General features: G+C 33.4%; 1 protein-coding gene across 5 annotated transcripts in view; it reads right to left on the reverse strand.

The window, feature by feature from the left end:
• Positions 1-22070, reverse strand: part of RAP1GDS1 (Rap1 GTPase-GDP dissociation stimulator 1) — a 257700-nt gene that overhangs the window by 107951 nt on the left and 127679 nt on the right. For 3 of the 5 annotated variants that reach the window (XM_030865634.2, XM_030865632.2, XM_030865636.2), the window contains exon 2: positions 11410-11520. In XM_030865634.2, the coding sequence (XP_030721494.1) occupies positions 11410-11520 (111 nt within the window). The remainder of the gene's footprint in view (positions 1-11409; positions 11521-22070) is intronic. The other 2 variants (XM_060299768.1, XM_030865633.2) reach the window with 1 other exon arrangement.

The following is a 22070-nucleotide window of genomic DNA, read 5'->3' on the forward strand; positions in this document are numbered from 1 at the left end:
GTAAAATGACCATGAACCACACACAGTTAAGAATATGGTATATAATACTTTTGGCCTTAGTATTCTTCATCAAGAGCTTACTGTACAACAAATAAAAATAATATAGTATCTTACATCCAGTTAAAGAGATGTATAGCTGACTTAGCATACATTTCTTCAACTCTTTTTTAATGTGCTTCTAAAAAGTGTTTCTTAATTTGGAACCTTTTCCACTTTCTGGCTATTCTTCCCTTACTCTCAATATTTCAAGCAAAGAGTTAACCTTTTACTCTCTATTTTGCCTTTAATGTTACTACTATTTTTCCTATTTCAACAATATTTGCAGTTGGTCATTAATATTCATATACATTCATAACTCAAAAACTGAAAATTGCAGTAGGTAATAAATGAGTAACAGTGAAAAGTGAAATAACTTTGCTTTTGTTTATTTACTTGGTATAAAAGATATTCCCATGGTATGGCATCTCTTCCAGTTTTAACATAATAGATAAACTATAGGTTTACATTGATTAAGATTCATATAAAATCAAACCTCCAAAAGGAGAAAAATTTATTTCAATTACCTATTTTTCTGGCTAGTGTTTCTTTTCCTTCCTCTAAGCTAAATGTTAGAAATTTAAAAAATGATTATTAATGCCAAGTAATTAAAATATTTTTTAAATTTATAAAGTAATTTATATTCATATTTCATTAAATCTTGACATACCAAAATTCATATAACATTACAAATGTCTAAGAGGAATCTATGTAAAACTACACTGCATAAAACTACATGTAGAACTAAATTTATATCTATGTAAAACTATATTAAAATGAAGTAAGAAAAATAATAAGCAATCACGTTCACACTGTCAGGGCTGCGTAATACAAACTAACAAAAAATGAATATCTCAATTTATAGCTATAAACATAATTCAAAGGCTGATATAATATGACCTTGTAATTGTAACCAAACAATTATCTGGTGGCAAAATTAACGCTCCACTGACTGTAGTTTTGAACCTTTGGGGGCTGTAAATTACTAAATTGAGAAATTTCCTAAAATGTTTATCAGACCATTTAATAATCATTCATTTTAAAATAAATAATTAACATTATTAATTTTAATTATTCTTTAGGTACTAATTCTCAATAGGTAAACATTTGTCCCTGAATACACAAAGGAAGATATAAATCATACTGAACCTCACTATTCTACTAAATGACACTGAATCTGAGACTGTACAACTACACTGCACTTTCCATACTTAAGAAAATCTTCCTCTAGAATTAACGCTCTCAGCAAATAATTTCATTATAAATAAACTTCAAAATAATAAAAAAGAAAAATGTTTACTATTCTTATACTGAGTAGGCTAAAGATTTATGGTTTAGAGGTACCTGTTCTTGATTTTTTTAAGAAAATCATTCTTTAATTAAGACTATCTTAACATGAAAAAGGATTTTTATATTAAGTCCAGAGGTATTATATTGAATGGTGAAGCATTAGAAGGGCTTGCCACTAATATCAGAAACTAAAATAAGATACTACTCATACCATTGTTATTTACTATTTTGCTGGCCGTTCAAGCCAACTCAATAAGTCAGCTATAGTTACAAGGGAAAGAGGAAACAAAAATAACAGTTTATGTTCTGACTGCAAAACCCAAGAGAACTAGCTAAAAAATTATTTTAACTAATAAGTGAGCTCAAAAGGTAGCTGAATACAAATAAAAGATATAAAAATCAATACAGCTTTCAAACTGATCTCTAACAAAACGGCCTGGAAGTTATAATAGGAAAAAGTCCATTTGCAAAAACAACCAAAATAATGTAGAATACATAGGAAAAATCCTTTAAATAAGATACATATGGAAAGCATGTGAACCAAATTACATAATCTTAATGAGACATAAAGAAAGAAAACTTGAATAAAAAGATGTAATTTATGTTTTTAGAATAACAAACTATTAAGAAGTTTTCAATTCTTTCCAAATTAATTTATAGCTTATCCCAATTTCAACAGCATTCTCCAGGAATGCAACAAAGTATTTACACAACTTCTCTGATATAACAAACCCATGAAAATAAAAAAACTTTGAAACAGATTTATGAAGAGGAACTTTCTCAATAAAGCTACTATAATTAAAATAGCATGGTTACAACACAATAATAGACAAACAAATTAATGGAATAAAATAAAACCCCAAGACTGGCCCAATTATATTAAATTAAGTAGTTATTATATGATAAAAGGAACATCCTCAACCAATAAGGAATAGATTAAATAGATTAAATGACACATGGTGTTGGGAAAATTGATTGTCTAGAAAATAATAAAATTAAATCCTCACCTATACCATATATAAAAATAAATAATTGGGGGCTTCCCTGGTGGCAAAGTGGTTGAGAGTCTGCCTGCCAATGCAGGGGACACGGGTTCGTGCCCCGGTCCGGGAAGATCCCACATGCCGTGGAGCGGCTGGGCCACTGAGCCTGTGCGTCCGGAGCCTGTGCTCCGCAATGGGAGAGGCCACAACAGTGAGAGGCCCGTGTACCGCAAAAAATAAATAAATAAAATAAAATAATAATTGAACATAATAAAATCAAATAATCATAATAGCAAGAATACATGTATTTTATATAGAGTCTTCCTTTAGCAAAAATAATGATTCATTAATTTCTCAAAATGTCACATTTATAAATCCCAAAGTCTACCTAATGGTGAAACTTTAACCTTTGTTTTACAATGCCAAGTGGGTACTCAGGAAATCTGAATTACAAGAGGTAAAAATGAAAGCATTTAGACTATGTAAGAAAGCTTTCTAGAGGAAACAACCATCATGACTACCAAGTACTACAAGAGCTAAAAAGCAGTATGCTACTGCCCATACCTTTAATATCAGGTTCAAACATCCATAATCACAGCAAAGACACTGAAAACAGGTTAATTTAATCAATCTATTTCTTACTTTAAAGCATTTTCCTTTAAACATCAAACTACATTTTTCTGTTGAGAATATATAATCCTTTTTTTTTTACAGTCACTCTGCTCTTTAATTCAATTCACAGAGCTGCTGAAAAAGTAGACATTTCTATTTAAAAGTAGAAAAAAAGGTTTGTATAGAAGGTATTTCTGTTATACAAGTATATTACACAGCTTGGGGCAGTAACAGTCCAAAAAGCTCTTCTCACCCACTGATACTTTAAGCCTAGGAGGGAAGAGGTCTATCACGTAGGGTCTGGTTCTTGCTTGATTTGAGAGCGTCTATCAGTCTCCTGTATTTCTTCTGTTGCAGGAACCTCCAACTGGCTTGGCTCAGCTGATTCTTGGATTACGGGCCTTCTGACTCACTCTGATCAACCAACTGGTTATTAATCACAAGTCCTGGAAATGGTCTAATGACTGTGAATTTAATGAACTCAGCACGTGGAAGGCTTACCCGAGGGTGTGCCATTCTGATGACCATCTACTTTTGGCATTCCAAGGCTGGAGAAGATACTCAGAAACAAAGCCAAAATTAAGTTCATCATTAAAAAGCCTGAAATGTTTGAGACAGCAATTAAGGAGAGCACCTCCTCCTCTAAGAACCCTCCAAGAAAAATAAATTCATCGCCCAATGTTAATACTACTGCATCGGATGTTGAAGATCTTAACATCATTCAGGTGACAATTCCAGACTATGATAATGAAAGACTGTCAAAAGTTGAAAAAGCTAGACAGCTAAGAGAACAAGTTAATGACCTCTTTAGTTGAAAATCTGGTGAAGCCACTGGTATGGACTTCCCTGTGAAAGTTCCCTACAGGAAAATCACAATTAACCCTGGTTGTGTGGTGGTTGATGGCATGCCTCCCGGAGTGTCATTCAAAGCCCCCAGCTATCTGAAAATCAGCTCCATGAGAGAATATATAATTCTTATTAATTCATTTCTAATTCATTATACTAATTAAAAGTCCAATCTGCATGCCTCATATTTTTTGACACGTTCAGGACATGTTGGGTTAGTGTTTAATTTGAGAAGCCAGTTAACATCTATCAAGCATATGGCCACAGAAGACCTACAGGTAGCTGCAGTTACACAGTTAAATGGGCCCCTGTCAGAAACAAATGTTAGGAAGACACAGCAGCACAAACCCATCAGCTTCTCCCTCAACAACTTAGTGACAGTAAGTCAGTATTAGTGTTTTACTGAGGATGGTAGATCTTTTTCAGTATATATTTGGCATATAGTATCATTTCAAATCACATTTCTCTTACATATTTTACTGTCAGGAACATAAGAAGTTTTTCAAATTTAGCAAACTTAAGAAGCAAAAATGGTATCATTTATCAATTAGCTAGTGTAAGAAAATCCAGATTCTCTGTCCATGCTTCAATCACAAAATACAAATACCAATGGAGGCTTATCTCCTTCTGGAGATTGTACACAATGAGAGCTTTCTTTGCCCCTTATGCTTAAAAGCATATTAGAAGGCAAACAGAACCCAGTAACCATGTTATTATCTTCTGTTACTAATCTTGTGACCTGTGAAAGATTTCAAGATGGTCTTTCTCATTATTTCAATCAGATTCAAGCCTTTCTGTGACCCCTCTTCTACGAATTCCTAGATATAAATATATTTGAATATATACTGTCTCTTCTTTCTGCTTCTGACTAACATATATCTTGGACCTATATGCTACTACTTCCTTAGAATCTAACCCTAGGATAATGAACTTAAGGTTCATTATTTTAAATGGCCTCTTTTAAAAATGTCTGCTCCTCCACTGAATAACCCAACTACATTTTATTGATGACAATGATGATGATTTTGTTTCTCAGCTTCATTTCCATCACATCATACTGGCTGGTCCAATTCTTAAACCACCCATAATTCAAGAAATGATAGCCTATAAAACTCCAATAGAAATATTTATAAATATTTTATAAAATTTTAAAAATGAGATTCAATATATAATCAATAATTTTAAAACGTTTCATGAGATATTTTACTTTTGAGGAAGTTCTAAGTCTTTATAGTACAGTATGTATTTTACACTTATGGCATACCTAAATTCAGACTAGCCTCATTTCAAATGCTCAATAGCCATGCAGAGAATGGATACTGTATTGGACAGCACAAGTTTAGAAGATTCCTCTGGAAGGCTAATGAGCATAGTATTCCCTGCGTTTTTCCATGTTTAACAGAATTTTGCTATAGCCTTGATACTTACTGAGCACCTTGGCTCAATATAAAATTCTTATTCCTTTAGTTTTCTGAAAATACTGCTCTAATATTGAATTGTTTTGCATATTGTTGTTGAAGAGTCTGATGCCAATCTAATTTTCTTTTCTTTTTAAATAAATTGATCTTTTAGCATGGAAGCCTGGAGGATTTCTCCTTTGTATTTATTTTTACCTTTAAAGTCTAAAAGTTTTGCTAGACTTCTTCGAGGTCAATTTTCACAAGTACATGCTAGGCCCTTTCAACATACAGATTCTGGTCTTTTTATACTTCAGAAAAGTTCATACTTTTAAATATTAGCTCTGTTCCACTGTTTTGTTTTTCTCCTTGAGGATTCCAGTTGCACATATGTTGGATCTTTTTGCCTATCTTCTATATTAATCATTTTCTCTTTGATCCTTTATTCTGTCTTCATTTTGCCCACTTTCCTCAATGCTCCTTATTAAATTTTCAGTCACCTCTATTCTTCCTTGGTACCTTGTAATTTAGTCTTACTTTTTAAAATGATTCTTTTCTTCATTATCTTCTAGTCAACTCTTACTTTACATCTTCCTAGTAATTATCCACTTTGGTTCCAAGTTTCTGAATTTCTTACCCAGGTATTCTTTTTCCTTTTCATAATTGCAAAGGCTTAAGGATGTTTAATATAGGTCATGGTGTTCTGTTACTGATAACCACTTTGTGGGTGGTTTAGGAGAAAACAATTCAATAACTAAAATGTTTTGATTCTTATTTTCTGATTTGTTCCTTGTAGCACCTATGTATGTATATAGCCTGCAATTTCCTATTCAGTGTATAGTTTTTCTTTTCTTTAACTAGCAGTAAAAGTTGTATGCAGTAAGGGTAAGGATGAATTCTCAGGTTTTTTAGTTCAAAAGCTCCCTCTTCTGAACTTAAACCAAAGGAGGTTATTAGTGTGTCTTCTAACAGTATGATTTTCTTATTTCTACAGAACACTTACTTTCTCCATCTTGCATCCTTCTTTTCCTTCAACACCACGTCTACAAGGGAGAACAATTTCATCCCCCAAAGTGGCACTCTCCTGATCTGTTGCCTAGGGTCCTGTGTACTTTTAAGTCTCCTCCTTTTGATTCCCAATAGCCAATGCTCCAATTGAATCTAAGGCCAGATCTTAGAATTTTCCCACCAAGTTAAGACTTTTTCTTTCTAAAGGCAATTTTAACTGTAAACTATCACCCCTAGGCTCCTGATTCAACCCCTCTCGTCCTTTCCATGTGGTCTCTGCAGTCTTCATGAACTCTCTCTAAAAATGGGCTCTGAAGCTGAGTAGGCTAGATTTGGATATTAATTTCTCTCTCCTAATAATCTGAAGTTCTTAGTGTGTCTCCAGGGCATAGGTTATAGATATTTGATTTTATCTGATTTTTTGTTGATTTGTATGGCTTTTTAGACTGCGTAGAAAAATTCAAACTTAGGTGGCCACCACTACTCTATGGCAATCCAGGGGTCTTAATTCATCAAGAATTGTCAGTGTCTTTTTAGTTGACCACGTTTTCTAGCTTAGCCTAGTCTCCTCTACTCTTAAAATACTACCTTTATTTAGTAAAAACTGAACCTTTGGTAATTTATGATTAGCACCAGTCATAAGCCCTCATTAATGATGGACACAATAACTAAAAGAGCCACATAATACAAAACTATATAAAGGAGATGAACACCATAATGAGTTTAGCTTGCAAAGAAAGCTGCAAATGTATCACTCTGTGATACATTGGATAACGTAGGGTAAAAAACTGAAATCTAGATATTACTGTGAAAGAATTAAGTGAAATAAATTTTCATTTCTACTAAAGCAGCAGCGATCTTCCATGCTCAGTAAATGAAGATTTAACAAGGTTATTGAAAAAGAGTTGATAATAAATTTCAAAGTCCCTTACTTGGGAAATAATTTTGATACATGACAGTAAGTCTGTTCAGAAATATTAAAGGCATAAAGCAGACTAAAAGCAAACAACAGACAATTCTTACTGTTAGAGAAGATTTATAATCTACGTTAGTAGCTTCTGTACATAATTTGATATGTTTAGGATTATAGCCTAGTAGGGAGCCAAAAATCAACACACTGAATAAAATAAAGAACAAGCGTTAAGAAATAACCTAAGAATTCAAGAGGTAGATGAGTATTACCAAGTTAGGAATATGGAACTAGATACTAAATACTTTCTTCTTTAAAAACAAGTAAACTGATGTTCTTTCATAGGGTTTTCTATAGATAATAAACAATTACGTGACACTTGTATGAAATAGGAATTGCCATCGGGCAATTGGTTAAAGTTAAAATACAAAGGTATGTGAGGCAATGAGAAAGAGGAAAACAGCCTAATCCGTTAGGGAAAAAATTGAAAGTGGTGCTGGTGATCATGCTGGCACTGTATTGTGGTTCCCCCAGCCAACAAGAACATGGTCCTCATGCTCTTACAACAGAATAGAATTTTTATTATGAACAGACTGTAAATTTTGCTTATTTGGGGGCCTTTAATTCATGCTAGTAGTTTGTCTTATAAGGTGGTTCAGATGTCATACTCTCTAAGGACAATTCCTGCCTTAATGTTTACGGATAAAAATGTGGGCTGTTTTACATTTTCAAATAAGCATGAAATAGAATAACCGACACTACAATTCAACAAGCATTTACTGAGACTCTTCTAACTATTCTCTGAATCAAAAGAGACCAGAATAAACGGGCTGATTTCTTGGCTGGTAGCCTTCATATATTTACTAAAAACATTTTAAAGCTGAGATCTGAAGTATTTATATGAGTGAATGAATGCTTCTATATTAATTTAGATCAGAGATTTACACAAAATGCTTGCTCAAACAAAATGTTTTCCATAAAGTCTAGTACGTATTCAAATTTTCAACTTTTGTCTTTTAAGATCCTTACAAATACTAGATTTAATGCCCCCCCAAATTTAAGAAAACACTCTGAAGTCATACATCAAAGCAAAAATTCTAATTCAGATTATGATCATCTGTAATATACAATTCAAAAATACTAAATTTCCACAGTGTAAAAACTTAGAAGCATAATTTCTTTCCTCTCAGAAATGTCCTTTCCAATGGTAGGTTAGTAAACTGTAAAACAGAACTTTAAGATTAGATTTCCATTACACACATTACTATCTTGTAAAGAATGGAGAAATCATTCTTTCTTGATCAGGTGCAATTCTAGTGCAAACACTGATATTTTTTAGATAAAACACCTAACACTAGGAAGAATTATGAAATTAGAACTTCTCTGTGTAAAAAAAGCCAGTATAGATGCTAAGTTATATGCTTTATAATTTTACCTTTAAGAGCATAGAAGTAGTGACGGATCAAACATTTTATTCAGGGAAGTAAGAACTTTATAAAATAAACATTTCCCTGGTATTTAAAAAAAATTTTTCTTGCTTAAAAGCTGGATGTTAATTTTATAAAACATACCAATTAATATCTATAAAATAAATATATAGCTCAAAGGGGAAAATGGTTTATAAATTTTCTTCCTCTGTAATAATAATTTGAAACTATTTTAAAGAAAAAGCAAAAATTTAAGACAATATTAAAATCTAGTTTCTGAAAACACTTTCACATTCTATAAACGCAGGAAAAAAGTTGCACTTTACTCAGAATGTAGTTTTTTATTTTGGAAACTAAGAGTTCAAATTCAAACTCTGTACTCTGCCAGAGCAAGGCAAGCACCCTTACAGGGACTGTTTCCTTATCTTTTAAATGGTGATGTATATAATACCTCCTCATGGGTCTATAGGAAAGATTAGATTAGACAACAGATAGAAGTCTGAAGTCTAGTGCTGAGTACACAGTGGATGCTCAATGATAGATATTATTTGTGGATGCTTAATCAATGATAGATATCATTTGTAAGTCAAAGACGGAACATCTGCATGAACCACCTCTTCCTACATCAAATTCTTTTGTGTCAATAGTCTCAGATGTGAGGACAATTATGAATTTTATTACAGATTCTTAAGAAGCCATATTCCTTTTGTTCCCTTCCTAAGGAGTCAATAATTAAATTGGTAGAGTCTGTTGTTTTCATTACCACTTTGTAACTATTTGGCCTTAACATTTTATGATATATAATTTCAAGACCATTTTCAATAAATGGGTCCAACGAATAACTCTGCAATGGGTCTGAAATTTAGTTCAGCAACTATATACACTTGTCAATATTTCCTGAATCTGTTCTTTAAAAAGCTATAAAATGTTGCTTCCTTTTTTCATTTCTCTTCAACAATTTCATCTATCTGTGTACCAGTCTTTCCAGGAGAGGGCTGAGCAAGCCTCCATGTATAACCAAGGATATCACCTCCGTGTCCTTCAGGTCCTGAACAAATGGTCCATTTAGAAAATACTACTTGTTTTTAACACAGAGAAAAAACTGGGCCATTTAAAACAAAGTAAGTTATAATAAAACAACGCTTGAAAAAAAATGAACTTGAGATACTCAATTTATACAGACTGATTACAAGATTACGTAAATCTGCCTATACAGGCATGTGTAAAACTCAGGTCATTATGTGGTTCTATCCAAAAGAATATTCTGTGATCATGGAAATAGTTTATACCTGTGATCCCCAATAAGGTAGTCACCAATCAAACATGGCTATTGAAAGTTAGACTAAAGAACTTAATTTTTAATTAAATTTAATTGTTAAAATTTAAATAGCCACCTGTATCTACTATAATGGAGAGTACAGCCTTACACATTCTCTCTTATTTTTCTTTACCACTGTGACCCTTATCCAGATGTTTTTTACTGAACTCCTTATTTTAAATCCCTTCTCTGATATCTCTAAGATTAAATAGCTTGACATAATTATAATCTCAAAAGCAAAATATTACTAAAACAGAATTTTAAAAGCTACCTTAAATGTGCTTTTTGATAAAGAGTATTGCAATCAATTATTTTAAATTTCCTAATCACAGTTTACTAAAAAAGAAAAAAGAAAAAAAATGCATACATATCAGAGTGCTTGAAACTGAACTCTAACAATACAGTCTATTCTTCCTCCTGAATTATTTGTCAGCTACATAATTATTCCCAGGATAAAATAATGGCATAATTAAAAACAAGCACAGCATAAACCACAGCACAGCCAAGGAGAATTAAGGAAACAAATGAAAATTATTCTGTATCTGTCTATTCATTGTGATAATACAGAAATTAGTGAATAGAAATATGATGGATCAAATGTAACAATACAATGTATTAGTCAATGAAGAGTTGTATAATTTTTATCTCTTATTTACCACGCCACCAAAGATCAAGTGTTACCTCAGTTTTACAGGATTTCTGGATGACTACTGATGGCTCTTTCCAATTAAACCTAAGCATACACATTATTTTAAAGTAAAATGATTAAAAAGATCTCAGAAAAAAAATTTCAAGTGTTTTAAGCTCCCTCTCTCTTTCTTTCTTTCTCTCTCTCTCTCTTTCTTTCTTTCTTTTCCTTCCTTCCTTCCTTTCTTTCTTTCTTTTCCTCTCTGTTTCTCGTCCCCACATGTAAACACAGTCTTTTTTTAAAGCGTAGTTAGGTGTTAAGAAGAAAAACAACTTTGGCGCTTATCTGTTAAGAACTGCCTCTCTCTGGGACTAGTATTAATGTCATCAATGTCACCACCAATCAATTCCACCTTTCTTCTGCCTATCAACTTGGCTTTCAGTATCCTGGGGGTGGCAAGGTAAGTAGGAGGGTGAACATGTAAAACAATCTCAGTATTCAGGGACAGGATTCAAAAGAATTCAAGTTATGTGAATGTAAGTTATGTGCTAAACTATATACCAATTTCTGAATGACTGTTGATTTGATTTTTTGTTTGGCATTTGAGTAAACATAATAAAACTTACTATTTTTTTTTACATCTTTATTGGAGTATAATTGCTTTACAATGGTGTGTTAGTTTCTGCTTTATAACAAAGTGAATCAGTTATACATATACATATGTTCCCATATCTCTTCCTTCTTGTGTCACCCTCCCTCCAACCCTCCCTATCCCACCCCTCTAGGTGGTCACAAAGCACCGAGCTGATCTCCCTGTGCTATGCAGCTGCTTCCCACTAGCTATCTATTTTACGTTTGGTAGTGTATATATGTCCATGCCACTCTCTCACTTTGTCACAGCTTACCCTTCCCCCTCCCCATATCCTCACAGTATGGAGGTTCCTTAAAACTTACTATTTTGAGCCAAGGCTTGAAGTAGACAATCCAAGCATCCTTCTAAACTATCATCAGTTCTGTCAACAGCTGTTATCTTCAGCTTCTTCAAGGTATCACTGAGATTATCTGCTTAGAGAAAAAAGAGCAATCAGAAACCTCTCTAACCATCATGTTACATGATAAACAGTACCACTAACAGGCATAAGGCTCCCATATGGTGAATTAATTTCCACATACATTCCAAAATGGCAATGGACTATACGATTACATATTTTTTAAATAAAATTTTATCCATTTAACTCCTATAAAATATTCATTCTGTATCTGTAAGATACCAAGAATATTCCATAGATAGTCACAGAACATCTTTTCAGCATTCTTGTACCTTATTTAGCTTGTTCAGGAACAAGCCATGGTTAACTGAAAAAAAAAAAAAAAGGTCTACAAAAAATTACATAGCTTTGCAAATAATACTTTATTACATTTTTGGCTTCCTCTGTTGTATTTTAAATACATAAAATGAAAATGAAGGTTTAGAAAAGTTTCAAAATGATATGACTTAAAATAATAGTCTGATGACTATAAAACCTGTTTTAACAATTCCATTTAAAAAACGCTTCAAAGTACTGCTTTAAGCCAAAACACGTACATTTTGGATTTTAAAGCAATGCTCTCCTCCTAAATTATACATGGATTCCTCTAGACCATAGACTGTTAAAAATCTTTTTACACTATTAAAAATTATTTAGGACCCCAAAGAGGTCTTTTAAAATTTTTTATTCAAGTTTAGCTAATGTATAATGTTATATAAATTATAGGTGTACAATATAGTGATTCACAATGTTTAAAGGTTATGCTCCATTTATAGTTATAAAATATTGGCTATATTCTCTGTGTTGTACAATGTATCCTTGTAGCTTATTTATACATAATAGTTTGTACTTCTTAATCCCCTACCCCTTTACTTCCCCTCCCCACTTCCCTCTCCCCACTGATAACCACTAGTTTGTTCTCTATATCTGTGAGTCTGTTTCTTTTTTGCTATATTTAATAGTTTGTTGTATTTTTTAGATTTCATATATAAATGATATCATACAGTATTTGTCTTTCTCTGACTCATTTCACTTAGCACAGTACTCTTTAGGTCAGTCCACATTGTTGCAAATGGCAGAATTTCATTCTTATTTTACAGCTGAGTAGTATTCCATTGTGTGTGTGTATATATACGCACAGACACCTCCCCCCAACATCTTCTTTAACCATTCATCTGTTGATGGACACTTAGGCTGCTTCCATATCTTAGCTACTGCAAATAATGCTGCTATGAACATTGGGGTGCATGTATCTTTTCAAATTAGTGTTTTGATATACATACCGAGTGGTAGTTCTAGTTTTATTTTTTTGAGAAACCTCCATACTGTTTTCCACAGTGTAGCAACAACTTACATTCCCACCAAAAGTATACAAGGGTGCCCTTTTCTCCACATCCTCACCAACATTTGTTATTTGTGTTCTTTTTGATGACAGCCATTCTGTCACTTGTGAGATAATATCTCACTGTGGTTCTAATTTGCATTTCCCTAATGATTAGTGATGTTGAGCATCTTTTCATGTGTCTGTTGGCCATCTGCATGTCCTCTTTGGAAAAATGTCTGTTCAGGTCTTCTGCCTATTTTTTAATCAAGTTGTTTTTTTTTTTTTTTTTTTTTTTGCGGTACGCGGGCCTCTCACTGTTGTGGCCTCTCCCGTTGCGGAGCGCAGGCTCCGGACGCGCAGGCCCAGCTGCTCCGCGGCACGTGGGATCTTCCTGGACCGGGGCACGAACCTGCGTCCCCTGCATCAGCAGGCGGACTCTCAACCACTGCGCCACCAGGGAAGCCCAAGTTGTTTGTTTTTTGATGTTGAGTTGTATAAGCTGTTTATATATTACGGATATTAGTCCCTTATTGGTCATATAATTTGCAAATATTTTTTCCTATTTAGTAGGGTGTGTTTTAATTTTGCTGATCGTTTCCTTTTCTGCGTAAAAGCTTTTAAGTTTAATTAGGTCCCATTTGTTTATTTTACTTTTATTTTCTTTACTTTAGGAGATGGATCCAAAAAATTAATGCTGCGATTTATGTCAAAGAGCGTTCTGCCTATGTTTTCCTCTAGGAAATTTATAATTTCTGGTCTTACATTTAGGTCTCTAATCCATTTTGAGTCTAGTGTTTTATATGGTGCTAGAGAATGTTCTAATTTCATTCTTTTCCATGTAGCTGTCCAGTTTTCCCAGCACCACTTATTGAAGAGACTGTATTTTCTCCATTGCATGGTCTTGCCTCCTTTGCTGTAGATTAACTGACCATAAGTGTGGGGGTTTATTTCTGGGCTTTTTATTCTGTTCCATTAGTCTATGTGTCTGCTTTTGTGCCAGTACCATACTGTTTTGATGACTGTAGCTTTGTAATAAAGTCTGAAGTCAGGGAGCGTGATTCCTTCAGCTCTGTTCTTCTTTCTCAAGATTGTTTTGGCTATTCAGGGTCTTCTGTGTTTCCATCCAAATTTTTAAATTATTTGGTCTAGTTCTGTGAAAAATGTCACTGGTATTTTGACAGGGATTGAATTGAATCAGCAGACTGCCTTGAGTAGTATGGTCATTTTAACAATAATAATTCTTTCAATCCAAGAACACAGTATATCTTCCATCTGTTTGTGTAATCCTCAATTTCTTTCATCAGCGTCTCATAGTTTTCCAAGTACAGGTTTTTTTTACCACCTTAGGTAGGTTTATTCCTAGGTATTTTATTCTTTTTGATGCGATGGTAAATGGGATTGTTTCCATAATTTCTCTGATTGTTAGTGTACAGAAATGCAAACAAATTTCTGTACGTTAATTTCGTATCCTTCAACTTTACCGAATTCATTGATGAGCTCTAGTAGTTTTCTGATGATGTGTTTAGGATTTTCTATGTATAGTATCATGTACAAAAGAGCTCTGCTTTCAATTATTTATATTGATATTTAACATACTAAAAATTAAAAATGAGACTTTTAAATACTTATTTTAGTAATTCATTTAAACCTAACAAATATAAAACTATTATCTGTTAACATAATTATATTTTTAATGAAAAATAATTATATTTCAAAACCAACTTACTGAGAAGAGTGGCATTTTTCTACATTTTCACAAATCTCTGTAATGTCTGCCTTAATAGAAGAAAACTGGATTCTCATATCTGCTTCTGTACTCAATCTTTATAATTTGTTGTTTTGGTTAAGTAGATGAAAAAAATTCAGCCTCACACATATACATAGTTGGAAAACAAGGGAGTATTTTAACAGCCTTTTCAGATAACAGTGGATAGTCTTTGATACTACACCAAAATTTGATTAGTGGTAGTGTTTTAAAGGCTAGTTACCATGTGAAATCTGAAACAATATCACTGAGCTCTGCCAACTGTTACATGAAAATCCACTGCTCTTTTGCATTTTGAATCTTTCATGCATGCAACATGTTTGTCATCCATGCATTGGTCATTTAAAAAATTAGGTCATGGAGTTATGCATATCTTCCAAACACTGACACATTTCATTGTACTATTTCAAAATATCACATTTGTTAATATCTTCACTAATCTTTTTTAAAGACTAAGTACTGGGAAGCTGTCAAGCCTAAGGTGATACAAGTTTTCCAAAATTCTAATTTTCTCTTAAAACCTCTAATTTTATCACCAGCAACAGATACTGTGAGTTGTTTTCCTTAAATGACAAATTAACCTCATTCGTGAGAAAATATCTGCCAAATATGAAAAGCCAGTTCGTCTCTCTGTTCTTTCAAATTAAAAAAAAAAGTTATTCCATGAAAAAAAGTATCTCAGTCAGCTCACAACTCAAAAGATTGCACAACTGCTTTTCTTAAAAACAACCATCAGACGTTACGATGCAATGCAGGTGTTTTCTGTGTACTTCCCATTTTATCAAATAGTATATTTTTAAAATGTGTATTAAAAAGTTAAGAGTTTTAAAAACATTGTTTTTCCTGCTTCATCACGGACATTCTTAAGTAAAACTGGTATTTTTTTTTTAACCTCAAGTATACGATGGTAAAGAATACAATAATTACTAGTTATTGTAGTTTGGTGCTACTAGTAGCCTGATTCACACATACTGAAGCACTAGCAATTTTTTACCCACAGATGCTTTTGCACCACTGTCAGTGCAAATGTCAATACAGTGAAAAAAGACAAAAAATGTCTTTTGATGATACCACACAAATAGTTTTGACCTCATGGGCACCCTAACAGCACACCAAGGACTCCTGGGATTGCTGCTCTAGTATTAGAATTTCAGGCATTTTCTTACTTCAAAGTAAGGTGTACATTGTACATTGCCAGCTCATGACAATTCTAAAAATAAAGTGGAATTCCCTATTATAAAATGAGTGGTAATTTATTTTCCAGGTCAACCCAGGAAAAAGTAGACAAAAATTTACATTAAATAATACTAACATGCTCTAGTGATGTCTCATACAACTGTGATTAACCTAGTAATCCTAAACCTACTTTATAAAAAAATCCCAGGTTATCATTCACAACGAATGTTAATATTTATTTTCCTAAGAGGGCTTAAATAGTTTTGAGAAATTGATTTTATTTCCCTAAAGGAAAAGAAAACTATATTCATATATATGTCTTCTATTAACTAAAAAGAAGTTGTAGGGCATCACATCTCAGATATACTTGTTCTATCTTATTACATGGATATAGGTTGATTTTTCTGAAATAAAGTATGAATAATATATCATATCTAAGTTCATACTACTAAAAGTAATAAAAAGTAATTACCACAACACTGAGGAAAAAAGACATAATGTTAGTCAAATGATAATAATACATCAAAACTATGAGTCAACAAGTAATAAAAGTAGTTAAGACGTACTTAGTACTACCTATATTGGCATCTGGATCTGTTTTACTTGTTTCCTTTCCTTCATTCCATCCCCAGTGCTCCTTGTTTGACATCCCTTTCTTATCAAGTTTCAGTCTAACTGTCACAACCCCAGAGACCATCGTTCTTCTAAGTCTTCTCTTCCCCAACCCTCCAGGGTTATTCTCTATCACTGCATCCATCCTTCACAGCACTATTCACAGTGTGCAGTTATATATTCTTTTGTTTAATTGGTAATATATACTCCCCATCTATATTGTATGGGGCACATTGTTAACTATAGTCATTGCACTATACCTATTACTTGGCACAAAAAGGTAGCCAGCAAATATTTATTAAATTAACTAAGTGAATAAGGGAATGAATTCCTTACTTGCAGAAAGCTCTCTAGTTACCATCCTTTATATCACACACTTATGAGCCAAAGTATACCAATAGGGAAGGGAAGGTAAATGTTACCTGCTATGCACCTACACTATGCACTCCATATTATCAGAAATAGAAATACAGGATCTTATATTTTAATATAGGAAGGTATCAGTGAAGACAATTTAAGTACTTAAGAATATAAAATATATAACTAAAAAAATACATAGACCATTCCATTTTTAAAAGACTTCTACTCAGTAAAAAAATCATTCAGTCTCTCCATAGAAATAATTATATGCCTACTAATGATGTGGGATCTTTCTAGAAAAAGTTCATTAAACTCTTCATCCAGAGACAACCAAAGCTGTCAACAGAATTATTACAAATTTAATGTATTTTTTAAGCATTTAAAATGAACGAACAGGTTAGTACTTAAAAAACTCTTGCTGTGAATCTGTTTACAGTGTCAGAATGTTGATATCTTGATTGGAATAGTGATTACATAAGTATGTACATTTGTCAAAGCTCATCAAACTGTACATTTAAAATCTGTGTATTTTAGTCTGTGTGAATTATACCTCTTTAAAAGAGCATACTGGAAAATAAAATGACTGGGGCAGTAACCCCTTTCCCACTGGTCTCAAGCTTCCTTACAGGGAATTTTTACTACAGCGACACTTCTGGCTCTTCACTTGGCAACTGCCACCTCCATTCTCCAGGAGAGGAATGATTTATCTGATTAACAAGTTGAGAGAGAAGAACTGGATATGCATGGCTCAGCCCCTTCTGGGCTCCTGAGTTTTCAGTAGAAGGGGCAAGAATTCTGTTCCTCTCCATCTTTGGCTGTCCAGCGGCACCAGTGACAAGGTTATTAGTAAATACATTTAATTCAGCCCTGAAGTATTAGCCATTCCTTTGTGACTATACAAATAAGCTCTGTCCTTCATTCTAGACTTTACCAATTTTAAAGCAGTTATTCTGAATTCCAACAGAGAACTCATCTGCTTATATCGCCAGTGATTCTGAACTTGAGTAGGGAACGGGGGTATTATTTTTGGACCCCTTCAAAGCATGACAGTACATCTCAGTAGTGAATCCTTACCATCCAAATTTTTTGTGTGTGTAAATCCAGATTTCCGTACTTTATATTTACTTATGATTTAAGACACTGTAATTATTCTAATAGAAAATTTCTCAGCTTCTGGCTGGTGGGGAGGGTAGGGGAAGTAAGTAGAGAATGATAATTTTCATGGGAAGTTCTAGTACTAAGAAGTATTAACTAAAATGAAAATTTTTGCCTTAAAATAATAATCTCTTCCTTATATTACAGCATATGGTCTAGCTTGTCTTGTGAAAGAAATTATGACATCTTCAAAGAGTTAAAGCAGGGACTTCCCTGGTGGTGCAGTGGTTGAGAACCCGCCTGGTAATGCAGGGGACACAGGTTCGATCCCTGGTCCAAGAAGATCCCACATGCCGCGGAGCAACTAAGCCTGTGGCGCCACAACTACTGAGCCTGTACCTCTAGAGCCCAGGAGCCACAATTACTGAGCCAGCATGCCACAGCTACTGAAGCCCGTGTGCCTAGAGCCTGTGCTCCGCAACAAGAGAAGCCACTGCAATGAGCAGCCCGCGCACCACGACGAAGAGTAGCCCCTGCTCACCGCAACTAGAGAAAGCCCGTGCGCAGCAACAAAGACCCAACACAGCCAAAAATAAAATAAATAAATTATAATTAATTAATTAAAAAGGAGTTAAAGCAAATTTGACTTCGGTCCTTAATTCTCTGTCTCCTACTTCTTAACCACTTAATCACTCTTAAAACCACAATCTAACCAAATTGTCTAAAACTCTTATCAAAATTAGTCTGGCAAAAGTCTTAAATGATATCTCGACAAACACAATGGACTTTTCTCAATTCTATTATTTGACATCTTACTTCAAAACACCAGTGTCTCTAAACATTTGTTCTTGGTCTTCTCTATCTGTCCCTTTAATGTTAGTATGACCGTGGTTTTGCCCAGAGTCCTCTTCTCTCTCTGGATAATATATACATGTTCACCAGAGAATTAGAATGGTATGCTGATCATCAACAAAAAAACCAAATAACCCAATCAAAAACTGGGCAGAAGACCTAAATAGACATTTCTCCAAAGAAGACATACACATAGCCAACAGGCACATGAAAAGATGCTTAACGATGCTAATTATTAGAGAAATGCAAGTCAAAATACAATGAGGTATCACCTCACACTGGTCAGAATGGCCATCATCAAAAAGCCTACAAATAATCAACAAGGTCCTACTGTATAGCACAGGGAACTATATTCAATATCCTGTGATAAACCATAACAGAAAAGAATATAAAAGAGAATGTATATATATGTATAGCTGAATCACTCTGCTGTACAGCAGACATGAACACAACATTGTAAATCAACTATATTTCGATTTTAAAAAAAGAATAGGGTATTCACTGACTATTAGGAATAGAAGAGATCTGTGATCTTCTGAATCAACTTTCTCCTTTTATAGGGACCTACAGGGATTTATATTCCAAGGTCACTCAGCAAGTATGCAGAATTGCTGTCGCAGGTCTCATTTTCACTCTTTTACTACTTAAATGATCGTAGGCAAGTTAATACTTAAACACATGATAGTACATATAGATAGGGTAGCTTATGAACTGCAGAATGTGTAATGAGAATTTAATGATTTAAAATACTGAGTCCTATGTAATTGAAAATGTACATAAGTCCCACGTGGCCAAAAAACCCTAGCATTTTAAAGAGCTAATTAAAATGAAAATGTGAAAAAAAAAAGTCCACAAATAATAAATGCTGGAGAGGGTGTGGAGAAAAGGGAACCCTCCTACACTGTTGGTGGGAACGTACCTTGGTGCAGGCACCATGGAGAACAGTATGGAGGTTCCTTAGAAAACTAAGAGTTACCACATGATCCAGCGCATGTATCTTTTTGAATTAGAGCTTTCATCTTTTCCAGATATATGCCCAGGAGTGGGATTGCTGGATCATGTGGTAATGACCTATATGGGAATGGAATCTAAAAAAGAGTGGATATATATTTATATGTATAACTGATTCACTTTGCCATACAGCAGAAACTAACACAACAACATTGTAAATCAACTATACTCCAATAAAAATTAATTAAAAAAAAGACACATGCACCTCAGTGTTCATAGCAGCACTATTTACAATAGCCAAGACATGGAAGCAACCTCAATATTCATCAACAGATGAATTGATAAAGAAGATGAGGCATATATATATACAATTTAATATTACTCAGCCATAAAAAAGAATTAACTAATGCCATTTGCAGCAACATGGATGAACCTAGAGATTATCATACTAAGTAAAGTCAGAGAAAGACAAATATTATACGATATCACTTATATGTGGAATCTAAAAAAACAGTACAAATGAACTTATTTATAAAACAGTAACAAACTCACAGACAGAGAAAACAAACATAGTTATCAAAGGGCAAGCGGGAGAGAGGGATACATTGGAAGTATGGAATTAATTAACAGCTGCACACTACCACATATAAAATAGATAAACAATAAGGATTTATTGTACAGCACAGGAAACTATATTCAATATCTTGTAATAAAATATAATGGGAAGGAATAAAGAGAACATAGATATATATATGTATAGCTTAATCACTCTGTTGTACACCTGAAACTAACACAGTATTATAAGTCAACTATACTTCAATAAAAAATATTAATTTAAAAAATAAAATAAATACATAGAATGTTATGCTGCCTCTCCTTCTATCCTTCCTTCCTTTATCCAGCTGGACAGATAACTTCCTTTATCTATCCAGCTATCTACCTATCAATGTAAAGAACTGCCACTTTTTAGGCCTTGTTACATTTGGATAAAATATGACTGCAACTTCTGATAACCCTGATCAGCAAGCTAGCTCTCATTCCAAGTGTCTCCTCTTAGAAGCCCTTGTTAAAGATATTAAGACATAAAGATATGAAGACAGCTATACTTTCCTGCTGGAACTTTGAAACAACCTTGTCCAGACTTTTCTCTTCCAATCCTGTACACCATTAGGCACCAGAGGCTCTTTATGCTCCAATTTCTCTATTCTATTAGCCAGAAACTCAATGTGCTGGTCTTTAAGTGTGTACTGCAATGGAAGAGTTTCAAATTTTACAGCTATCAGTTCCTCTCTTTTCTTAATATCAATCTAAGAAAAACTGACGAGAAAAGTGGGGTTATTTTTATATTTAAATAACTTGACTATAGAAGTGCCTAAGATAATCACCATCATCAAAGAATATACTGTCCCAAAGAGCCAGTCTCAAAATGAGACAGTATCATATTAGGCTAGTAAGTCCTGAAATTCTTTCCTTTTTTTAAAAGAGAAAAACAACCACTGTTTATTTCTAATATAATAATATAAAGTCAAACACATTGTGCAACTTTTGCTTTATAGTTAGCCTAAGGGGTGGGGTTGATGGTCAGAATGGTTAATGGTAGGGAAGACATACCATTCATTTTTAACAAATTTGTATTTTCCAAACAGTATTCCCTAATTAGATACCTGAATGCTGATAGCATTATTTTATATGTAAGGATATCGACATTCAGTCACAAAGTAGATCAAAAAGGAAATTATTTTAGGTCCCAGAATAATTCAGTTTTTAGTCTTATTTTCATTCATTTTTTTTCCTTCTGAATCTCATTAGCCGAAACTTGAATTTTTTTTTAATTTTAGTTGATTTACAATGTTTCAGGTGTATAGTAAAGTGATTCAGATATATATAGATACATATATATATTGTTTTTCAGATTCTTTCCCATTATAGGTTATTACAAGATACTGAATATAGTTCCCTGTGCTATAAGTAGGTCTAATTGTTTATTTTATATATAGTAGTATATATCTGTTAATCTCAAATCCCTAATTTATCCCTCTCCCCTTTTTCCCCTTAGTAACCGTAAGTTTTTCTACGTCTGTGAGTCTATTTCTGTTTTGTAAATAAGTTCCTTTGTATCATTTTTTAGATTCCACATATAAATCTAAAGTTCTTTATGCTATTCATGGTAGCATAATTTTAAGAGTTTATCTTCTTCAAAGATATTATCTAGAAATAGTACCTTTAGTTTCAAGGTTACTGGATCTAAAAATATAGTGTATATTTTCAAATGTTCATTCTATCGTCTTACTATATAGTAAGTGGACGGTTGATAATACCCATTAGGAGACAAATTTATCGCCCTTCAAATGTCACTCAATATTTTCTAAATATACAGCGTCTTAGTAATAGCAACACTCTTAAAAAAGAGATTATTTCTTGCAATTGAAGAGAATTAACCTTCATGTACATA

This window comes from Globicephala melas, chromosome 5 (assembly GCF_963455315.2).
Source record: "Globicephala melas chromosome 5, mGloMel1.2, whole genome shotgun sequence".
NCBI lineage: Eukaryota > Metazoa > Chordata > Mammalia > Artiodactyla > Delphinidae > Globicephala > Globicephala melas.